Source organism: Eretmochelys imbricata, chromosome 3 (assembly GCF_965152235.1).
Source record: "Eretmochelys imbricata isolate rEreImb1 chromosome 3, rEreImb1.hap1, whole genome shotgun sequence".
Taxonomy (NCBI): Eukaryota; Metazoa; Chordata; order Testudines; family Cheloniidae; genus Eretmochelys; species Eretmochelys imbricata.
Window position 1 is genome coordinate 157,575,550 of NC_135574.1, and position 21,824 is coordinate 157,597,373.

Sequence of the window (21,824 nt, forward strand, 5' to 3'; positions counted from 1 at the left end):
TGTCAAAGCTTCCACAATCACTGGTATTAAGTCACATTTGCTACACTTTATGAACCTTCTTAGTTCAGTTTTAGGTCAAAGGGAGGGGAAGGATAATCACTATCAAAACTGTACTTTTTGAATGGGGGAGAAGTAGTTTTAAGCAAGTCCTTTGTGTGCCTCTTGGAATCTCAAAGACCTCTACCCCATATTAGATCTGTCTTTCTTTCATAGAAGATGGTTCAGTTTCCTTCTGAGCTCATTAATGTTGCTCACAAATCAGCTAGAGGATATGCTTCAGATCATCTTCATTGTACGCCTTCTTAAGTGATTTCCTGGGCTGAGAGCAAAAGATTGGACTTAGAAACTGAACCTTGGTGCTGCATGTGGTATCTGAGATCACTAACTTCAGTACTAATGGACCTGCCCATGAGCCCCATCCTGAATATAGGAACTGCCATGCTGGATCAGACTAATAATCCATCTCGTCTAGTATTCTGTCTCCGATAGTGGCCAGTACCAAATGTTTCAGAGGAAAGTGCAAGAAACCTCATAGTGGCCATTAGGGAATAGTCCTCAGAGGAATTTTTTTTCTAACTTCCCTGTTAGTAGTTGGCTTAGTGAATAAAAACTGATGATTTAAAAACTAAAAATTGGATTTTTTACATTTATTTTTAAAAAGAAAAATGTATTTAATTTAAAGTTATTTAAAATTAAATTTCAAATTTAAGACAATCTATGTTAAGGCCAAAAAAGTCAAACTGCTGTACTGATGGAAATCGCTGACTTAGTGCCTGTAACCAGAGTTTGTTGAAATGCAACCAGCTTTAACAGCAGTAGCCTCTTCTGCAGATGAAGAGAGAATATTTTCTTCCTTTCATTTTATTCAGCTAATTCTGTTCTGTGATTTGTTGTTCAATGTTAAGATACCATTTGGGAGTTGGAAAAGCAGGAAAACTTGTTAAAACTTGTTAGCAGGAAAACTTATTCCAATCTATGAATAAAAGCTAAATGTTGAGAGGATGAGATCTACTAGTTTTAAAATTGTGAAGAACATGGTGACGAGAAACAATCACTTCAATTCACTATTGTTTAATACATCAGTTAGTTTTAAATGCAAAGCATGTTTTGATAAACTTCCTTTTTTTCTTATGTATCCAACATATTTAAGATAGTTTTATTTAACTAATAAAAAACAAATTTAAAATACTGTTTTGTGCATTAATTGACTTGCAATTTTCATCCAAGAGTTTGACATTAATTTTTTATTAGTGATTTTATCACCTAGTAAATAAGTACATAATAAAAAATGTAAATTAAAACTCTGAATAAATGCTAAGCTATATAATTACTTGAATAAATGTATATAGACATAGCATAACCACTTGGATAACAACAACAACAAAAAAGGAAGCTGCTAAATTTAGATGAAAAATTTAAATATTTAGGAAAATACCAAAAAGTACAAATACAAAACAATATTAAAATTGATTATTTTGAATTATATCAAGATTTCTTGCTTGCTGATTTAAATCAATCTACCTGATGATTGGCTTAGGTATGAGCCGAAGTATGAGCATTCATATCCACTACTGAAAAATATTATATATGATGTAACTTCTCATCATCCACATTAACGCCTAATCCCTTTTGAAATCCTGCAAGCTCTTGATCTCAGTGATTTCTTGTGTTAGTGAGTTCCAGAGATGAATTATGCTTCTTGATGTTTTTTTAATTCAAATATTTCACCTGGTTTAAATTTGTTCTCTTTCAGTTTTTTGAATGTTTGTTCCCTTGTTCTAATGTTGTTAGAGAGGATAAATGGGAGTGCCCCATCTACCTTTTCTGCGTGACTGCTGCAGTATGGCAGCTAGTGTCTTGGACCTTCCACTCTAGTGACTTGTTGCTCTTTAATTTAACAGAGGGCCAGTTTGGACAAGACAAACTGTCTTGCCCACCTTAAAATAAAATTCCTCCATTGGAGCTGCCCATTCCCTGTTGGAATCCATCTCTGTAACCTATATGAATGAAACTATGAATATACTTCAAAATAAAGAACTGAAAAAGTATGGAGATTCACACCTCTCTTCTATTATAGATTGCTGTTAGACACATTCTCCATGTTTCATCTCCTATCTATGTTCAAGGTATGGGGGGGGGGGGGAATATCTACAATAAAAAGTAATGGTCTTGTATTGAGAGAGCTTTTCAACCATTACGTTTCTCTGAGCTTTTAGTTCACCTTCCTAGAATAGGCAGAGCTGGCAATGCTGCCTGTAGTTAAGGTTGCCTAACAGTTCCCATTTTATAAAAACCTGTCTTCAGTTACTTATAACTTTGCCAGACTTTAACCATTTGGATAAAATTTCCAATACCAAGTGTCTGCTTCAAGCTTATTTTTGGAGGGAAAGTTTCAGCAAAAACTGTTCAGTCATTTCCAAGAACTAGGTTAGGGGAAAATTGATATTTTGCCAGTATTTTTTTTTAGAAAAATACTTTTTACAGTTGCACTGAGAAACTCTAGTACTTCCATGTTTTGGAGCAGTGACTAGAAATTTGGAAAGGAGATGACACTGGTGAATGAGAAATTACTTTTCTTTCCTCATGAAAATCTACCCAAATTTGGCTGAATTAATAGCCTCTGAAAATCGCACATGATCATTATAGGCATCTTAGAGTCTGAGAGCAAAATGCTTACATAATATAGTATAATGTTTGGAGAATGCTGTTTCATCACTCTTTGTCCCAGTTATACTGAGCATGCTCAATCCTGGGGCTGAGCAGGACTTCTACAGTTGCTGCTCCTGGCAGCTATAGGCCACTGTGGCAACATGTACCAGAATTGAAAGTAGGGAGTCTCTCTCCTGTGCTGGCCATGCTCCCCCTGTTGGTATTGTGGCACTGTAGAAGAGAAGAGAACACGCAGATTCAACTGAAGAAGCGTGAAAAGTTTATTGGGGGAGCAGAGGGGGCAGAGGCATGGTGCCAGCATGGGAGCAGGGATAGGAGAAAGGGGAATAGGGACAGGTTGGGGTGGGAATGGGAGACAGAAGCAGAGAAATAGGCTCTGGTGAGAACATGCTAAAGGAGGGGTGCGGAAGGGGACAGGCTGTGGGGAACAAGAGCAGAAAGGTTTGTAACTACTAAAAACTACTCATTTCCAAAACGTGGAACAGAATCTAGAATTCCTGAACCCCAACATTTCTCTGTTGCCAGCAAATAGCTGTAAATCCACTGGCAAAATGTGTATCTCAGACTCTTCTAGTGACTGCTCTGCATGGTGGAAAACTAAAGGCTCCAGCATGTTGATGACTCATGTGGGGGTCAGTATAGTTAGATATGATGGAAATACTACTGGATTTTTGTTGTTTTTTCTTTTTTTTTTTAATGTAGAAAATTTACCTATAAAATCCCCTACATTTAAATGATGTTAACGTTGCAAAGTCAAGCAATAGGTGCAACGTTAATTTGGTTCTTTTGTATGTATGCACTATGATACTGTCACACTTTCTGGAGTGGCTCATAACTGTGAGTGCCTACCTCACGCAAACTGTCAAAAAACAGGACAGAGCCCCCCAAAAAAACTGGTAGTATTTTCTGTAATTAGATTTCACCAAACTAGTAACAAATGTGCGCTCCTGGATCAGTATACCAATCTTACTGTGGAGTCACAGACAGTCCCCTAGACTCTCCAGTCTATCTTGCCACCCAGGCAAACTGGACTTTGTGATAAACCAAAAACCATATCACATCAGATTGCTCCCAGTCCCAACGGATCAGTCACCTACCCCAGATCAATTGGTACTCCAGTTCTTACATCAAAGACAATTGCTGGCAGCCAATTCTATAGTAAACTAACTATAGGTTTATTAGCTAAGAAAAGGAAATGAGAGTTATTGAGAGGTTAAAGCATGTAAAATATGTTAACAGGTAAGTCACAGTTTGTACTTCCAAATGGTAGCAGTAATGTAATAAAATGCCATTTTCCCAAAAGTGATTTCAGGGTACCCAGATTATCTCTGGGGATCTCTGCTTTGCGTCTGGTACACTGCCCTGTAAGAATCCAAATAGAGAGAAAGGATCTTTCCAGGAATCCAATTTATAGCTGCTTCTCACAGAAACCAAGCAGTGTCATTATCCACATGGGCTTTTCCTTTGACGACGATGAGTGAGGAATGCACTTAGAGTCCTAAGTCATCACACACAATGACCACTTGCTTTGAAATTAGCTTTTTATGTTAAAGTTCTTCATTTGCATTCCAAAAGATTTTTCTCCTTTGATGCGTTATTTAGTTACAGGGGTGTATACACAATGTACAAGTTTGCCATTCCATTATAATAAGATATAGATAAGTGAACACAGTACAAGTAACATTCCACTAGTTTTCATGAAGTTTAAACATCTGAATACACACTTACTCATTTAATGCTTTGATCTATACTAACACCCAAGTGAATTGGCTGGGGTTCTGACCTAGCTGACACCTGGTTTGCCAGTGTCGCAGATACCATCTTTAATTACAAGAACATATTACACTTTTTTTTTTCCATCAACCCCATCCTCTTTTAGTTGGGATGAACAGTGTTTCAGGGTTTTGTGTAGCGAATGAGACTGTTTTCTTTAGAACCTCTGCCTCATCTGTTGAAGAAGTTGGAAGGTGTGTCGCTAATAAGGCATGGGATTTCAGAAAGAGAAAGGATAGTTTGTGGTTAAGGCAGTTGAAGCCATCCTTGAGAATTTAATTCTATCCCTGCCTCTGCCACTGAATTCCTGTGTGATTTTGGGCAAGTCCCTTGAAATAAATTTTTACAGTTGGCCACAAATTGAGTGTTCCTCATATTTTTGAGTTCCTAACTTGAGACATGTGACGTGATTTGTAGAAGTGCTCTTCAAGTCCCTTCTGGGCTTTAAAATCTGTGAATCTACTGGATATCTGTGGGGGTAGCATTGCACCACAGAGACAACCTTCCATCTCATTGTCCCCCACTTGTACCCCAAGACTGAAGAAGCAAAAGAAATTCCGCCCCCCCTTTTTTTTTTTTAAATTTCATTGTGGAACCTTGGTAGACTACATTCTACCACAAAATGGTGACACTTAAATAATGTTTACATGTCCTAATTAAAACAGTATCAAATATGTGAATCCACATAGAAATGTGTATTTCAGAAGTAAAGTTTGCCTAGAGTTGGCTACATTCATTTATATAGCTCTAGGTTCAAGGAGCATTGTGGATGTAAAACTAAAGGGCATAATTAAAATTTAAATATATGTCTTCAGTCCTTACTGGGCCACACCTCACACAATACTGCACATTGTGTTGTGGAGAGTATAATGGATTCACCCACTCAGTAGTTAAGGGGTTAATTTCAGAATAGTTCCCTGCCTCTGAAGAAAAATATATAATTGATATGTAGCTATTGCACCAGTTGTGAACCAACTTTGAAAAATTTGATGTATATGGACTTCTTTTTTTTTTTTTTTTTTTTTTTAAATAAATTGCAGGTTCTTCAGCAAAAGCACTTGTGAGCTTGAAAGGTAAGAAATAAATACAATGTATTCTTTATGTGTGGTATAAATGAGAGATGTAAATTGACTTCAGATCATAACTAGAGTTTCTGATTTCAGAAAGCCTCTCCAAAGGAAAATTATGAAGATAGTTTTTATAAAATATATGCTGATAATTGTTTTATTTTAGATATCTGTAGACTGAGTAGTTTGGTACTCACTAGTCAAACTCTACTTATATTGCAGCTTCTTTGGATGCTGCTTTTGAAAATGAGACCCTTTGGAGTGCCATTTCTGAAATAGGTGCTTCCACTTTAAGTACTGCCTAGGCATCAGGTCTGACATGAAATTTGAGGTAATTTTTCCTTTCTTGGGGGTGAGATAGAAGGATTACCAGTGGGACCTTTACTTATGATGGAATTTATATTGTAAAGGAAATTTGTAATCTCACTGTCTTCTACCAATAACTAGTGGGCCAACGCAACAGAGCTGTTGCTTATATTGTCTTAACACTGGAGAAAAATTCTATTCATGCATATTGCATCAACATTTAGAATCCTTCTGCTCTGCCTAGTGCCAGAAATTTTGTTATGTATTATAAGATCCCCATTTACACTGGGGAGAAAACCTGTTTACTGAACTAGTTTTGAACGGTCTAAATTTTGGTGCAGGCTATTTAGATCACTCAGTTTTATTGTGCAGCTTATGTCCATTCAAAAATCATTTTCTAGAGCACATTTTGTAACAGTTATGCTAGGCAAATTGTTTTTATAGCCTAAAAAGTTCTAAACCATTTAAAAGCAATTTTATTCCCAGCATAGATTAAAGCTATTTTATTGGCAAATGGAATGCCTAAACATACTAATTTCAAACTGACATGTTCAAAATGGATTCCAGATGTTTGCTGGAATATTGTCCTTGGAAGAAATAAATTCTATAGTCAGATATCTTCTGGAAGAGCTTAACTTTGAAGGGAAAATGTCAATTAGTTACAGGCCAAATATTTATTTGTCTTAAAATTGTTATAATCAAATGTGAAATGTTCTCTGAATTCTAAATATTTCTTTAAAAATAAATGCACCTAACTGTCCTATAGAAATTTAACTAATAAAACAATGCCATCACCATTCATTATATAAGGCCCACAGTATATTAAATGGTGCTTCAAAAGTTAACAGACTATATTCCAAGAGCTATTATGCTGTTCTAATTGATGAGCATAAACAAGGTAATAGTGGAAACATAGTCACATACAAAGGAGAGGCATCTTTCTGGTAAAGATACCATCTGTGTAGGAGTATCACTCCTGGATCTCAGTTTTCTGGTGTAGGATAGGTAGAATTTCCAATATTTGGAAGATTATTTTTTGGCCCCCTAAGGAGCATGGTAGAAGATAGAAGCATGAATCAGAATCCTACTCCTCCTTTACTAGTGATGTATGATCAACAATGTGTGTGGGGAGACAGAAGGGCCTGGTTCATTCTCCTTCCTGTTACTGGTGCCCTTATTGAGCCAAAATTTTCAGAGCTTGGTAAGCTTTTAAAAGGTCATTTTAAAAAAGACTAATCTATATAAACTGGCTTTATACTCCAGTGTGGTTCTGTGGTAGCTGCAACATAGCTATCTAGATGGGTGTCACAAGGGAGTTGAAGCTAGATAGACTTCATGAGAGACAAACATTGTGGTGGGAAGAAATGGTCTGAATGTCTCTTGTAGCCTGGTTAGTGGAGGCGTTCAGTATAATTGACTGAAGATGATGGAATTTTAAACCCATTTGCATTGCCATTTAAGAAGGCATTACAAACAGTGAAGGGGAAAAAAACATTAAGGTAGTGTTTAAGAGTATACTGCTGCCATTTTGACAATAGTTAGATTAAAAGAATGCATTAATAGTATGTGACTGTTCATGACAGAGGGAAGTTTATCCAGCACATGGAATGAAAAGTACAGTTCTCTACAGAAAACGCCTATTTGGAAAAGCAGGAACGCTGGTTCTGCTGTAGAAATGGTAAGAAGTAAATATTGATATGCCTGTGATAAAAAAGTCAATTAAGTTTGGGGTTCATGTAGTAATGGCATAAAATCATTCATAGTCACAGATCAAGTGATCTGCTTAAAAATATATTTATTTCACAATTTGTGAATATCTAAATGAATATCCTTTATGAATAAAGCAGTGTATACAACTCTAATGTGAAATGAAAGCATGTTTTATAAATAAATATGAAAATTACATTGGTAACCAGTTTCACATTTTAATGAACCAGTTTTAATGATTTGCTACCTTTTTACAAGTGTTATATGGAATGTGTTTATTTTGTACTATAAAGAACATAAGAATTGCCACTCCAGTTCAGACCATCTGTTCTGCCTAGTCCAATATTCTGCCTCTGGCAGTGGCTGGTTACTGGTGCTTTAGGAAAAGGTGGGAAAATCCTATGATGCTCTTACATTATTGTGCCATTCTATGGGGGATATTCTAATAAAAATGAATGCATAGAAGTAGAGTTTCCTGCAATATTCTGGGGATGGGGGAATATTGGGAGAAGTTAAACAAGTTAAAAAAGAACTGCCATTTAAAACAAAAAAGCAAAACTGTGTTTATGAAATGTTTTGCAGCCTATAAGGTGATTTCCCTTTCTTTTGATCCGACCACATCTTCCGCTTTTTAAATCTTCTCCATTGCATCAGGTTCAAGCTTCTTGTGATCACCATCAGCTTCCTACATAACCTACTTATTTTGTTGTGTACAGCATTGTCTCCTAACCCCTCTCAGTTGGCAAAGTTCATTCTGCCAATGTTATCAGTCTTGATTCCCTGTTTGTCCACTTTTTCCGTAACTGTGTCTGTGCTTTTTCCATGACACCTCCCACATACACAGAACACCCTTTGTGAACTAGTGTGCAGAGCCTCTTCTCTCTGAACTCCCTCCTGAACACCACTTCTTCCACAACACCCACAAGAAACTAGCTGACTACATTATTTATTTATTTGCTTTATTTTATGAGTGAAGTGCTCATTTATCTTGAGGGGAGTGATATATTGTTAAGAGGAATTCTGTTCAATTCTATGTAGATACTTATATCACTCTCCCCATCATAGTAGGTCAAAAATGCACCTTATTCTTGGAATGGAAAGTGGTGAGGTTTGTGATAGTCCTTCGTTCCGGGGCAGTTCATTCCACAGTCTCAGGCGGCCCCTGAAGAAGCTGCGTCTCCTGCACAGATAAAATTTGCACTTATTGTGGAAAGTACCATTCTGCCAGATGAGCAAAGTTGTTGACCCTGATCTTTATCCTGGGGCTTCAGGTGAACTTTTAGATACCCTGGACCCAGGCCATTGAACATCTAAGAAGAAAAGGACTGAGACCTTGAATTTGACTCAATATTCTATGGAAGGTCAGTGTAGAAAGCGGAGAACAGGTTTGATGTGCTCACAGTAGCCTGTGTTGCAGAGGAGATATGCTGCAGCATTCTGTACTAGTTGCGGTTTCCTAAGCACTGAAGGGTTTATGCCAACAACGTAGTTCAGTTGAGAAGTGATGAAGGCATCAATAATAATTGAGGTCAGCTCGTCTTCCTCCAGGATGAGATGGAGTCTCCTTGCCAAGCAAAGATGGTAGAAAGCATTATTCACAAATGCTGTTACGCAAGAGCTTAGCATCAGTGAGGAATCAAAGCTGACTCCTAAACTATTAACTGAATCAGCCAATGGTGGGTGTGTGCCATCAACCAAAGGAGACTGCACTATGGCTGCAAACTCTTAAATGCTTTCCTCTGTCCATCAGCATAACTTCTGTCTCGGTCAGGTTCACCTTCAACCAGCTGTTCTTCATCCATTAGTTAATCTCATCCAAGCACTGGGACACCTTGGTGATAGTTAGGGCCATACCAAATTCACAGCCATGAAAAACGCATCACGGACCATGAAATCCAGTCTCCCCCTGTGCAATCTGGTCTTTTGTGTGCTTTTACCCTATACTATACAGCTTCCATGGGGGAGACTAGCATTTCTTAAATTCAGGATCCTGACCCAAAAGGGAGTTGCAGGGGGGTCACAAGATTGTTTTAGAGGGGTCACGGTATTGCCACCCTTACTTCTGTATTGCCTTCAGAGCTGGGTGGCCAGAGAGCAGCGGCTGTTGGCCAGGTGCCCAGCTCTGAAGACAGCACCCCGCCAGCAGCACAAAAGTACAAAAAGCAGTACGAAAGTAAGGGTGGCAGTGTCCCAGCACTGGGAGCTATGCTCCTTGTGGAGGTGGGTTTTTTTACAGTGCTGGGAGAGCTCTTGCCCAGTGCTGGAGCCTTGATTACAACGGGGCTGTGTAGACAAAGCCTCAGATGTAGTTTTGTTTATTTACAAAGAATGTACCTTTGTCTCTGAACACAGAAGGAAGCAAATAGCAGGAAACAGCTTCTTTGGCTCCCAGCAGCAAGAACACTCTTTTCAGCCAACACCTCTGAGCCAAAGAACCATTCCCCAGATTTCATTCAGGGTCACACACTGTTTTCAGCAGCTCCTACAGGCTAGCTCTCTGGTCCCCAGTGTTCTGCGTACTAACTCACTCACAGACAGACTGATTTACCCAGAACAATACACAGCTAAGGCCCTCCACGCACACAAAACTCCTGGGTGTGTTCACAAAACCCTTTTATCTCAGGTAAGGACTTTTGATTAATTTATCCTTACAGTTATGTTAACTGAAGGGTGAGTTCACACTCCTCAGTCTCAGATTGATTTTATCTTTGAAGTTTTAAATTGACCCATAAAAGGTTTCACCCAACTCATAACAGTATCATCTGACTAGTTCACCAGATGGCTGCATGTACTTGTTGAATAGGATTGGAGAAAGAATTGATCCTTGTGGACTCCACAAATGAAAGGTCTAGTGGTGGAAGTACAATTTCCCATCACTATTCATTGGGTGTGTCCCTTTAGGAAAGACACAAACCACTGTAGTGTATTATGTTGGACTCCAGCCAGCTCTCTTCAACAAGACAGCAATATCTGATGGTCAGCAGTGACATGTGCTGCAGAGAGGTCCTAGGGCTTGTCTACACTGGAAAGTTTTGGTGACAAAAACTTTTGGCGACAAAACAGCAAGAGCGTACACACTACAATGGGACTTTTGTTGTGAAAAATACCCAGTTTTGGTGACAAAAAAGTCCACCCCTACGAGAGACCTTTGTCTTTTCCCCTCCCTTTATTGTCGACAAAGAGCCAGTGTAGACACTGCTGATTGTTTTGTCAACAGAACTATCTTCCACCAGTATCCCACAATGCCTGCCCTGAGTACTCTGCTCAGTGTTTTGATCTCTGCTGCCCTGGAGGCATGTGCTCCTCCCCTTTCAAAGCTCCAGGAAGTATCTGTGTGCTGCTCCATTTGGGGAACAAACAAAGAGCAAATAATTGGTATGCCCCTGTTCTGCCTTGCACTAGAAACACAGCAGCAGGCAGCCTGCTGCTGCAGGGGGAGGGGGACAAACTGCTCCGCTGCTTTGCCATTCCTCAGCACGGAGAGCTCACAGAGCTACTCATGATGCTGCTCTTGGCAGCTGAGGGGGCTGTGGGAGAATTCAGAGAGAATCCTAAGAGGCGCAGCGATCAGCTCTTCCTTCCCATAACACTGCACTGTGGGATACATACCCATGGTGCATTGCTCACCCTGTCGATGATGGCGTCCCCAGTGTGGACATGATCTGTCGACAGAGGGAGCAAGTGTGAACACCCTTTGGCAGTTTTTGTTTTGTCGACTTTTGGGTGTTGACATAAGTTTTGTCAACAAAACTCGGTAGTGTAGACAAGCCTATAGAAGATGAGAATGGATGTCTGCCCTCTGATCTATTGATAGCAGGAGATTATCCATCACTGCCACTAAAGTAGTTTAGGTTCCATATCCTGACTAGAATCCAGATTGTGCCAGGTCTAGGATATTAACTTCAATTAGGCTAGCTTCTCTCTGAATTTGCTCAGGAACAGGAAGTTTGACAATGGGTAGTGGATGACTAAAACCAGTGTATCCAGAGGGGGTTTCTTCAGTGTTGGTCAGACTATTGCATATTTGAAGGAGGAAAGAAAAGTTCCTTCCCTGAATGAGGCATTGGCTCTTTCAGTCATGAGAGGCCCCAGTTGCTTGTGCCTCTCTTTCGCAAGCCAGGAAAGATGAGAGTCAGATTCATGGGTCTTGAGTCAAGGCTTCTTTAGGGTGTCCAGAATTTCTCGATGAGTGAGTGTATTGAACTCCACGTGGGAGGATTATTAGTTGGTGGGTGTAGGCAAAGCAGATCCATGTTGTTCGAAAATCCTTCACAAATATGCACAATTTTTTCAGCAAAGCATGATGATAGTTCACAGCATTCAGCACCCTGTTCTGATGCAGACTGTAGACACTCAGGATTGAGGAAACAGTTTACCGCTCTGGACAGCTCCCTGGGGCAAGATTTGGCAGCATTAGTGAAAGGTGGTGATAGGAAGGTTCTCTTGGCCTGGAATACAGCCTCATCATAATAGTGTTCCCATTTTGGGATGGAGGTATTCCTGGAGGTTTTATCTCATGACATAGTCTTTAATTAAAGGTTTCAGAGTAACAGCCATGTTAGTCTGTATTCGCAAAAAGAAAAGGAGTACTTGTGGCACCTTAGAGACTAACCAATTTATTTGAGCATAAGCTTTCGTGAGCTACAGCTCACTTCAGTGTAGCTCACGAAAGCTTATGTTCAAATAAATTGGTTAGTCTCTAAGGTGCCACAAGTACTCCTTTTCTTTAATTAAAGGTTCACCTTTAATTCCTGGGGACTCCAGGACAATCCTGGAGGGTTGGCAACCATATATAACTTGGAGGAATTTGTTGTTTCATCTGGTCTGTATCAACCTTTGTTTTCTGCCATTGGCCCTCAAGTTCTGGCTCTCTCTCTTCATCTGGCACAGGGTGTCAGAAAACCAAGGAAATCAGTGAGATCTGAATCCAGCTCAATCTCTTCCTCTGTAAGTAGTTTGCACTCTAGGAGACGCTAGCAGGGTTCAGTCCCTGTGCTAGGCAGAGTGCAGGGACTGGCTCCCGTATTGGGTCACAAGGTGTGTGAGAAGGAAGCTCTTTGCACTCATCACTCCCATGCAAGAGTGAGCCAGAATTTGTCCTTTAATCTTCAATTATGACAATTTTCTTTGACATATGAAGAAATTTTGTAAAGAAATATCTAAAATTTAAGTGTGTGAAAACTTCATGCCACAAATTTGCAATATATGATTTTCTACTTTTTTTTTTTTCAGCAAACTCCACTAATTTTATTGCAGCTGTAGTATCTTAGCACAGGAAAGGGTTACAGTTAGCATTGAACAGCCTTAAATTTGAAAATCCTTCCTCTCTCATGTTAGATCTTTACATAAATTGAACATTTGATGGTTCAATTTCCTCAGTTTTTTTGGCATTTTCGGGTGTGAGGGAAGTTTTTATGGTATGAGTTTTAAAAATTGTCAAAATACTTTGATACATAAGTGATCCTTGAAACATCATCATGAAGTGTATTGTAATAATTTAAAGTGTGATACCATTATGAATGACATTACACAAAGACACGTCCATTACACAAAGACACGTCCATTACAGTCCTGGGCAGTAGCACATGTTAAAAATACTAGTAGATTAATTTACTTCTGTAAGTAACTGTTCTATCCAGCTTGGCTTTTTAATGAGAATTTATCAAAATAAATCGATTGTTTGAAGGCCCTTCCTTTTTATTTTTAAGTTAAGGGCAAGCTGTTTAAAAGATGTTTTATAAACAAAGAAATAATTAAATGATTGAATCTTTGACCATACCTGTGTTAGGAGGCACTTCAAGTGTCCAAGGTATCTAGCTAGGAAAGGAAAATAGATTATATTTGTGTTATCATGGGTTCTGGATATCAAAGGAAGAAATGAGCTTTTTTGTTTAATTACTTCCTAATTTTGATATATACAGCCCTTCAGAAATTCAAAACGGAGTCGTCTCTTTTGTGAAGAAGAAGACAGACAGTTAAATACAAGGTCCCCCAAAAGAAATCAGAAGATTGCAATGGTTCCACAGGTATGTATGTGTTACGCAGAGACCATTACCAAAAGGGAAAGCAAGCCTTTAAAATAAATTGTGTTTTCTTCTCAATTTGCATAATAAGTTTATTAATTTTGGGTGGGAGGACCTATTCCTAGGTAAAGGCTGTGGCTCAGAATACATCCTTTTTCCTCCCCACAAGTGGGTCCCTCAGTGACATAGAGAGCTCTGTTCATGCTGATCCTCTACCATTGAGTCTATCGGGGAAAATGCTGACTGGTGCTCCACCATACCTAAGCACAGGCAGAACTATTGGAACACTCATCTCATTAGCACTCTCTGCTGTACCAGGCAGAGTAGGGAACACTGACTAAATGGACCCAGCAATGTTGGAGCTGCCATGGGGTTAAAAAAAAAAAAAAAAAACTACCAGGAGCTGCAGGCACTTTATAGTTCTTGTAGTGTAGGTAGGACCTAAGGTCTTGTCCTTACTATATCTTGTAAAACAGTTTTCAAACAAAACCTAACATGGTTTGTGTCTACACCAAGCATGGTTATCAGTTGTTAAAAACTTATTTAGAAACTGTGCTCAAGAAGGCATTGTCTATATTATGCTTATTTCATTAAAATTTCTGGTTCAGTTTGAGTGATGGTAGCACTTTAGCCAGCATGTTCATGCAGCCCTGCATGGAGCGAAGTTAGATTAACCTTAACACATCAGCGGTTACTTGGAGTCCTGTCTATATGAGGGCCACCACCACTGGAGCTGAACTGCTAGTGGGAAATTTTCACAAAAAGGCCTAGTGTAGAGACCCTGACCAGCTAATAGTTTGTGGCATTATCTCTGCTAGCTCTTGGCATCAGTTGTGTGTTTTATTGTATAGTTATAATACTTGCCATTTTATATTAGTATTATCTTTGAAATAAAAATTAAAGAAACCATGGAACAATACATTTGAATTAAAACTTTGCAATTGCTAATGTATTCATTTTTATCAAGAAAATGAACTTTGTTTATCTAGTTAAAGGATTCTGAATATTTAATAAACAATTGAAGAATTTGAGAAGGCTCCTGTTCGTTTGATTAATTTTACTGTTTAGCACATTTAATGCTGCAAATGCTTTCATTTTCACTTTGGAAGTTCAGCTGCTAGTAACCTCTCCTTTATTTTATTGCTTAGAAGTTTACTGCAACAATGCCAACGCCAGACAAAAAAGCATCACAGAAGATTGGATTACGGTTACGTAATCTACTCAAACTTCCCAAAGCACACAAATGGTGCATATATGAATGGTTCTACTCAAATATAGATAAGTACGTACTATTTCTTTATATATTATTTTTATTTATTACTGTAGAAACTAAAGTTACTCCCTGGAATTAACACTTTCTCACAGTTGAGCAGCCTCTGGGTCCCTGATTGCCCAAGAATGTGAAGGGGATGCTGAGTGGCCAGAGTTTCCTTCACTGGGATCCTCTTTTTCCCGAAGCCCTACCAGTTTTATTGGTTCCAAGTCAGCACTACCCTGGGTCTCCAAGGTTCCTTCCAACAAGAGATCAGCCCAACACTTCTACGAAGGATTCCCAATCCTGGCATAGGATGACTGGATAAGCAAGTCTTGGGGTCAGTCCTACCAGTAGAGATCTACTGTCAGCTAAACTCACTGGATGGAGTAAACTTCACATACCCACGGACACAATGCGGGGGAGGGGGGAAGTTCTCTGGGACCTCCTCTGAGCCAATCAGGTGGTTGCAGACCACAGTCTGGCTGTCAGTGACCGGGATGTGGGCAGTCATGCCTAGTGGTCAGAGAAGGAGTCATGTATAATAGTCAGAGAAGGAGTCGATAACCAGATATCAAAGTGCAGGGTCAGAACTGGAGTCAGAAGCCAGATATCAGAGCCTCAGGTCAGGGCTAGAGGCAGGAATTGGAGCCCAGAGTTAGAATTGGGTGAGGCAACACAAGAGCAGGGCTGGGTCCAGGTAGGAGCTATCGCAGCTATGGGTGAATCCTTTGAATAGATGTAATAGAACAGACTGCTACCTCTGCTCAAGAGCAGGTCTGCTCATCCTTTCAGCCAATCAGGCTGTGTAGCCAATCAGTTAGCCTACTACAGTGAAATGCACTCATTAGATTAACCAGAGTCTAGCTCTGCTGCAGGGCCTAATTCCTGATACTGGTTACAACTGAAGTCCAACATCTCCACCACTTCCATTCCATTCACCTGCAATTTAGCCCGGCTTTGCTTGCAGGCCCACAGTCCACACCTCTCCATATGCACAGTCCATAGAGCACCTGTCATGTTGGGGGATTGTTGTATCATCTGCGCCTTCTGCATCAATCTCTGCCAATAAGAACCACTTGCATCTTCCAGTACAGCTATACTAGCTGCTGCAATAACTGCAGTTGTCCCTCTTGGAAATGAGTCCAGATTTGACTGTCTTCTAGACTCCGCCTCAACCTTGTTAAGGGGCGTAAGGCTTTTTTTTTTTTTAATGTCACACCCTTTAGCAGGGCTGCACAGATGCCTACGTTCTCCATCACTTGTGGTAAGGTGACTTACCTGCCTGTGGGCCACTTTGTGGCTAGGAGAAACATTTCTGGGTTTTGTTCTTTGTAGTCCTGCTGCCGAAGTCTGCTATTGGTCCCCTCTTGCCTTGTGATGTGGCCCTCTTTGGTCTCACCCCTTTTGGGGTAAATCAGGGTTTTCACCCACTAGTCCCAGGCCTTCACACCAGGTTGACAGTACTGGCCCAGGCCCAACAGTCCTTCTGGGCCCTTGTGCCTGGGGTCTTCTGACTAGTCTTTATGGTGAGGCTGTAGGAGAATCCAGTCCCTCCCCCTACCTAGGTTCCAGCTGAGGGAGCCTTGCGGCAAGTGGTTGCAAGCGGTTAAGGTCTGTCTCATCAGACCTCTTGTTTCTTCCCTGAACTGCTTCCTACAATGTGGCCACCTTCTCCTCAAAGGGCTCATATTCACAACCCCCTGGTCTCAATCCTCAAGGTAACAATGGAAGAGAAAATAAATTAACAGAAATAAAGAGCTCCTCCAGATTCTGTGGCCCATCCTGGATCTTCCAGCTGTCTGTCCTGCTTTTCTGTGTTCAGTCAATATAGTTTAGTTCTCTGTCGTGGGAACTGAGGATTAGAGCTCCTTCCCCCGCTCCAGGCTGGGCCTTCTGAATTGAAAAGAGAGAAATTCAGGTCTTCTCCAAGATTGGCATACCTCGCAGGGGCAGTGGCGCAGGGCTGCGTGAGCCCAAAGCTGCTCTTTAACCCCTTCTTGCCTACTGTGTGGTTTGTATATCCCGTCACAGATTTGTAACAGTTCAAATCTAAATGCAAGACCATTGGAAAATTGGTCAGTAGCAGCTCAGAGTTGTTCAAAAACTGGTGTGACCCATCAGTGAAATACAATACAAGCCAGAACCATACTTTGCCACTTTTTATTTTAAAAGATCACATCTTTGTTAACCAATATTTTTCCTTAGCATTTGTTCAGGATACATAAATGTATTCCAATGTTCAATCAGAATAGCTTCTGTCAGGATTGTTGAAACAATATTCTCTGAACTCAGCAGATAGGCACAGCTGAGAAAAAGTATTATGTATATGCCTGTTATGGGTATAAAAATTACACTTAATTTTCTTTAAATTCACAGCATACAGAGGGGTTGTTGAGTTTTTTTTTCAACAAATGGTCTTGTTAAATGTATTACTAGGATACTGGGAACAAATTACTGTTATATTTTTGCATAAGTAACATTTGTATTCCACCATCCTTGACTACGTCCCTTTAAGAACTTTTTAGCTTATACTAGTAATAATAATGTATATAATTGTTCAGTCCGTTAGTTAACTGAAATGTGAGGTATGTAGTAGGTAATTCCCAAAGTCTCCTAGCTCTGAAAATGGTGATTTTCAAAGTAAATTTGTCACAGTTTGAAATAAATACTAATAAGATATATGACCATCCTGTAAATTGCAGTTTATTTAGAAACAACATATCTTTTAACAAACTGTTTAGAATGAGCTATTTTGTTATGAATCATTTCATCTAGACCTTTCTTTTACATAATAAATACTAATATAAATATTTTATATGAAACAGAATTAGAAATTGCACAGATGTATTCGTCAAGGACCAATGTTACTCAGTATACAACCATTGTTAGTTATTTTAATCTAACTATTGTAAAATATTTCTACTTTGATATGGGTTACAATGGGTTTAATATTGACTACATCAATTTAAAAATCATATTTCTGTTTGAAAATTTTTACTTTTTATTGATACAAGAATAACCTAAGATTACAATAATTCAGTGGTTCTCAATTTTCTCATACCACCCATGACCCCACATTACAATAGATAACCCCTTCTGTCTAACCATAGAAAAAAGCAGGGTAGTCTCAGCCCTTTTGGACCTATTTGTGACCCCAAGTTGAGAATCCATGCTCTATTTGAAACAGATTGGAATACAAATATATTTTCTTTCTCAGTTTATTTACTTAGTGCATATGACAGCACCTTCTGCATAGACATTTTCACACCTCTTTTGTGTAAGTCACTCATTTTCCTCTAAAATCTCACTCCTTTACTGTGATTTGTACAGGTAGACTGATGTACCTGTATGGAGTCTCATTGACTTCAGTAGGGGTCCACCCAGATGCAGCAGCCCACGTGCATGGGTCACAATGTATGTTCAGGGCCTCCATTTCTGTTTGTTTTTCCACACAGCAACAAGGGAGAGAGAAACATTTTAAAAGGAGAGAGAAAATGTGATTCATTGTAACCCATATCTATTGGTAGGAGGATTCAAGTGCAAATGTAGCTCCTAAAACTATTTTATACACTTTATTTTTTTTAAATTAACTTAATTTCAAGTTGATAGTGTCCCTTGCAGAGCAATTTATACTTTAACATTTTCAGTAATTTTGTTCCACACATTTCTTCTTGTGAGGATGGAGATTTTTTAGCTCCTCATGACAGACATTTTCTGGATGTAGTTAACAGGTTTGTAATTAACAGAGTGTCACTTGTGTTTAACAGACCTTTATTTGAGGGAGATAATGATTTCTGTGTATGCCTGAAAGAGTCTTTTCCAAACCTGAAAACCCGAAAATTAACAAGAGTGGAATGGGGAAAAATCAGACGACTAATGGGAAAACCACGAAGGTAAAAAATATATCTATCTATATATAGAGAGAAAATTTTATTTTACTTTTAATGCATTTTTCTGAGGATTAATATTGTTTTCTTAATCGTTTCTGGATCATCTTACTAAAATATGGTTGCATTTATTTTGAATACAGGTATCACTGAGAATAAAGCAACATGCCTTTACTTGTGTCTGTATGAAATGGATATAGGAATTGTATTTTTTTAAATTCCAAGTAAGTTACTTGAGTATGGCCAGCCCATACAATGCTGCCAAACCTACAGATCATTGGGCCCTTCCGAAACAGGATGAAAAAATAGTGGAATAATTATCTCTCATGTTCCAGTGTCATCTGGTAATGGAACCCAAGCTGTTTTCCACAGCATAACTTCTTAAATCTCCCCATATATGTGTATTTTCAGTGCTGACTTTAACTCTGATGCTAAACAGCAGCCACTGAAGTTAGACATTTTTAAGTCAGAAGGTCTGAATAACTTGTATCCAAGAGCTTTAAAAGAGCTGGCTGGAGAACTCATTGGACCATTAATAATGATTTGCAATAAGTATAGGAATACTGGGGAAGTTCCAGAAGAATGGAAGAAATCTTATGTTGTACCAATATTTAAAAAGGGTAATCAGGATGACCTGGGTAATTATCAGCCTATCAGTCTGACTTAGCCCCGAGCAAAATAATAGAGTAGCTCACACAGGATTTGATTAATAAAAAATTAAAGGAGGGTAATATAATAAATGCCAATCAACATGGGTTTTTTAAAAATACGTCTTGTCAAAGTAACTTGATAACTTTTTTGGGTGAGATTACAAGTTTGGTTGCTAAAGGTAATAGTATTGATGTAATATTCTTAGATTTCTGTAAGGTATTTGGTTTGGTACTGCATAACATTTGATTAAAAAACTATAATGACAGTTAAATGCTGGCTAACTGTTAGATCTCAAAATATAAATGGAAAATCATCGTTGAGCAGGTGTGTTTCTAATGGGGTTCCACAAGTGTTGGTGCTTGGCCCTATGCTATTTAACCTTTTTATCAATGACCTGAAAGAAAACATAAAGTCATCACTGATGAAGTTTGCAGATGACAAAAAAATTGGGAGAATGATAAATAACTGCTACAGTGCAATCTGGATCACTTAGTAAGCTAAACACAAGCAGATAACATATTATGGCTAACTGCAAATGTATACATCTAGGAACAAAGAGTGCAGGTCATACTTACACATTGGGGACTCTATCCTGGAAAGCAGTAACTCTGTAAAAGATTTGGGCGTTGTGGAGGGTAATCAGGTAAACATGACTCCTCAGTGTGATGCTGTGACCACAAGGGCAAATGTGATCCTTGGATGCATAAACATGGGAATTTTGAGTTGGAAAACAGAGGTTCTTCTTCGAGTGCTTGTTCATGTCAATTCCAGTCAGGTGTGTGTGTGCACGGCAGCCACAAGAATTTTCCCCTAGCCGTATCTGTTCGGTCAGTCCACACACCCCCTAGAGTGGCACCTTCCTGGCGCTCAATATAGGGCCCTACCGACCCGCCACCCCCTCAGTTCCTTCTTACCGCCAGTGACAGTTAGCTGGAACTTCCCCTTGCTCTTGTCGTGACAAGCACATTTGATAGTCTATATATAGTTAATCAGTTTTTGTAGTTAGCGTTAAGTAGTTAATAGGTACTTCACTTAGTTTTTAAGTTTCCTTTGGGGGAGGGGGTTTCCCCTCTAGTACTATCCCAGTGCTAGGGCATGCTGTGGTCTCCTGACTTCAAAGCCTGTGAAGTCTGCGGCAAGTGTATGACCAGAAGCGATCCTCACATTTCATGTTTGAAGTGTTTTTGGGGAGAGCCATCAAAAGGATCACTGTAGGATCTACAGGGCGTTTCGCCCCAGGACACTGAAAGATAGAGATCAGCGCCTGAAGATCCTACTAATGGAAGCAGTACTCTGGCCCCAGTCTGACCCCGGATCGGCAGACCCAGCGCCAAGTATCTCCTCCTCAATACACAGTGCCCCGGCACTATCGGCACAGGGATCGGTGCCAAGTAAACACAAGGACTCTCTGCACCATCATGGCTCCACTTGCACCTTACGTGCCCCAGGCAGGCACCAGTCTCAATCGCCAGTGCCACAAAACAAGAGGAGGCCAGAGGGGGGTCGTTCCCCCACAGCTAGACCCAAGGAGCCATCCGTTGTGAGACCCGAGTCAGGCCACACTACTTCGGCCCCACTGCCAGAGACGGTCATGTCAACTCCTGCCCCAATGGAAGGGCAGTCAAGTCCGGACCCTTCTCGCTCACCAAGACCGAGCCAATAACTACACCTCCTGTCAACCCCGGAGGCATTCAAGGGAGCCTGGGACCTGCTCCAGCTCATGGTACCGTTCTCCCTGCCTAGATGGGATAGATCACCAGCACCGGTCGCTCCCCTGGCATTATCAATGGGAAAACCCGCAATGATGTCCAGATGGTCTCATCCCCGGGGCACCTCTCCCCGGTGCCAGAACAGGGTCAGCAGCCTCATCAGTCCCCGAGCCCTCTGCACGGACTCTCGGCGCCTTGAAGTACCGCTCCTCCGTGGTCCTCCTTTTCAGAGACGTCGGAGTCGGACTACTACCAATCCCAGACCGCTGGGTGCTCCGCATGGTTGAGAGGGGATACTCCCTCCAATTCTCTGCCCTCCCACCCCCTTCTCTATCCCTCTTCAGGGACCCTTCTCATGAGCAACTCCTCATACAGGAGGTGCATTCGCTCCTATTGCTAGGAGCAGTGGAAGAGGCTCCTCGGGAGCTGAAGGGCAAGAGCTTCTATTCCCGATATTTCCTAATACCAAAAGTCAAAGGTGGGCTCGTAGACCTGCAAGAGCTCAACAGGTTCATGAAGAAATTGAAGTTCAACATGGTCTCCTTGGCCTCCATCATCCCTTCCTTGGATCCAGGGGACTGGTATGCCACCCTCGACTTGAAGGACGCATACTTTCATATAGCAATTACACCATCCCACAGAAGGTACCTCAGGTTTGTGGTGAGCAACAACCACTAGCAGTTCACAGTCCTCCCTTTTGGCCTGTCAGCGGTGCCTCATGTGTTTACCAAGTGCTTGGCAGTCATGGCGACATTTCTACGCTGGCACCAGGTACA

The 21,824-nt window shown here is 40.2% G+C and overlaps 1 protein-coding gene across 3 annotated transcripts in view; it reads left to right on the plus strand.

The window, feature by feature from the left end:
* The window catches only part of LIN9 (lin-9 DREAM MuvB core complex component), a 55,817-nt gene that overhangs the window by 8,164 nt on the left and 25,829 nt on the right, over positions 1-21,824 (plus strand). For 2 of the 3 annotated variants that reach the window (XM_077813672.1, XM_077813674.1), the window contains exons 2-6: positions 5,484-5,516; positions 7,400-7,494; positions 13,445-13,549; positions 14,695-14,828; positions 18,569-18,694. In XM_077813672.1, coding sequence (XP_077669798.1) covers positions 5,484-5,516; positions 7,400-7,494; positions 13,445-13,549; positions 14,695-14,828; positions 18,569-18,694 — 493 coding nt within the window. Of the gene's footprint in view, positions 1-5,483; positions 5,517-5,732; positions 5,842-7,399; positions 7,495-13,444; positions 13,550-14,694; positions 14,829-18,568; positions 18,695-21,824 lie in introns of all 3 variants that reach the window. The other variant, XM_077813673.1, reaches the window with a different exon arrangement.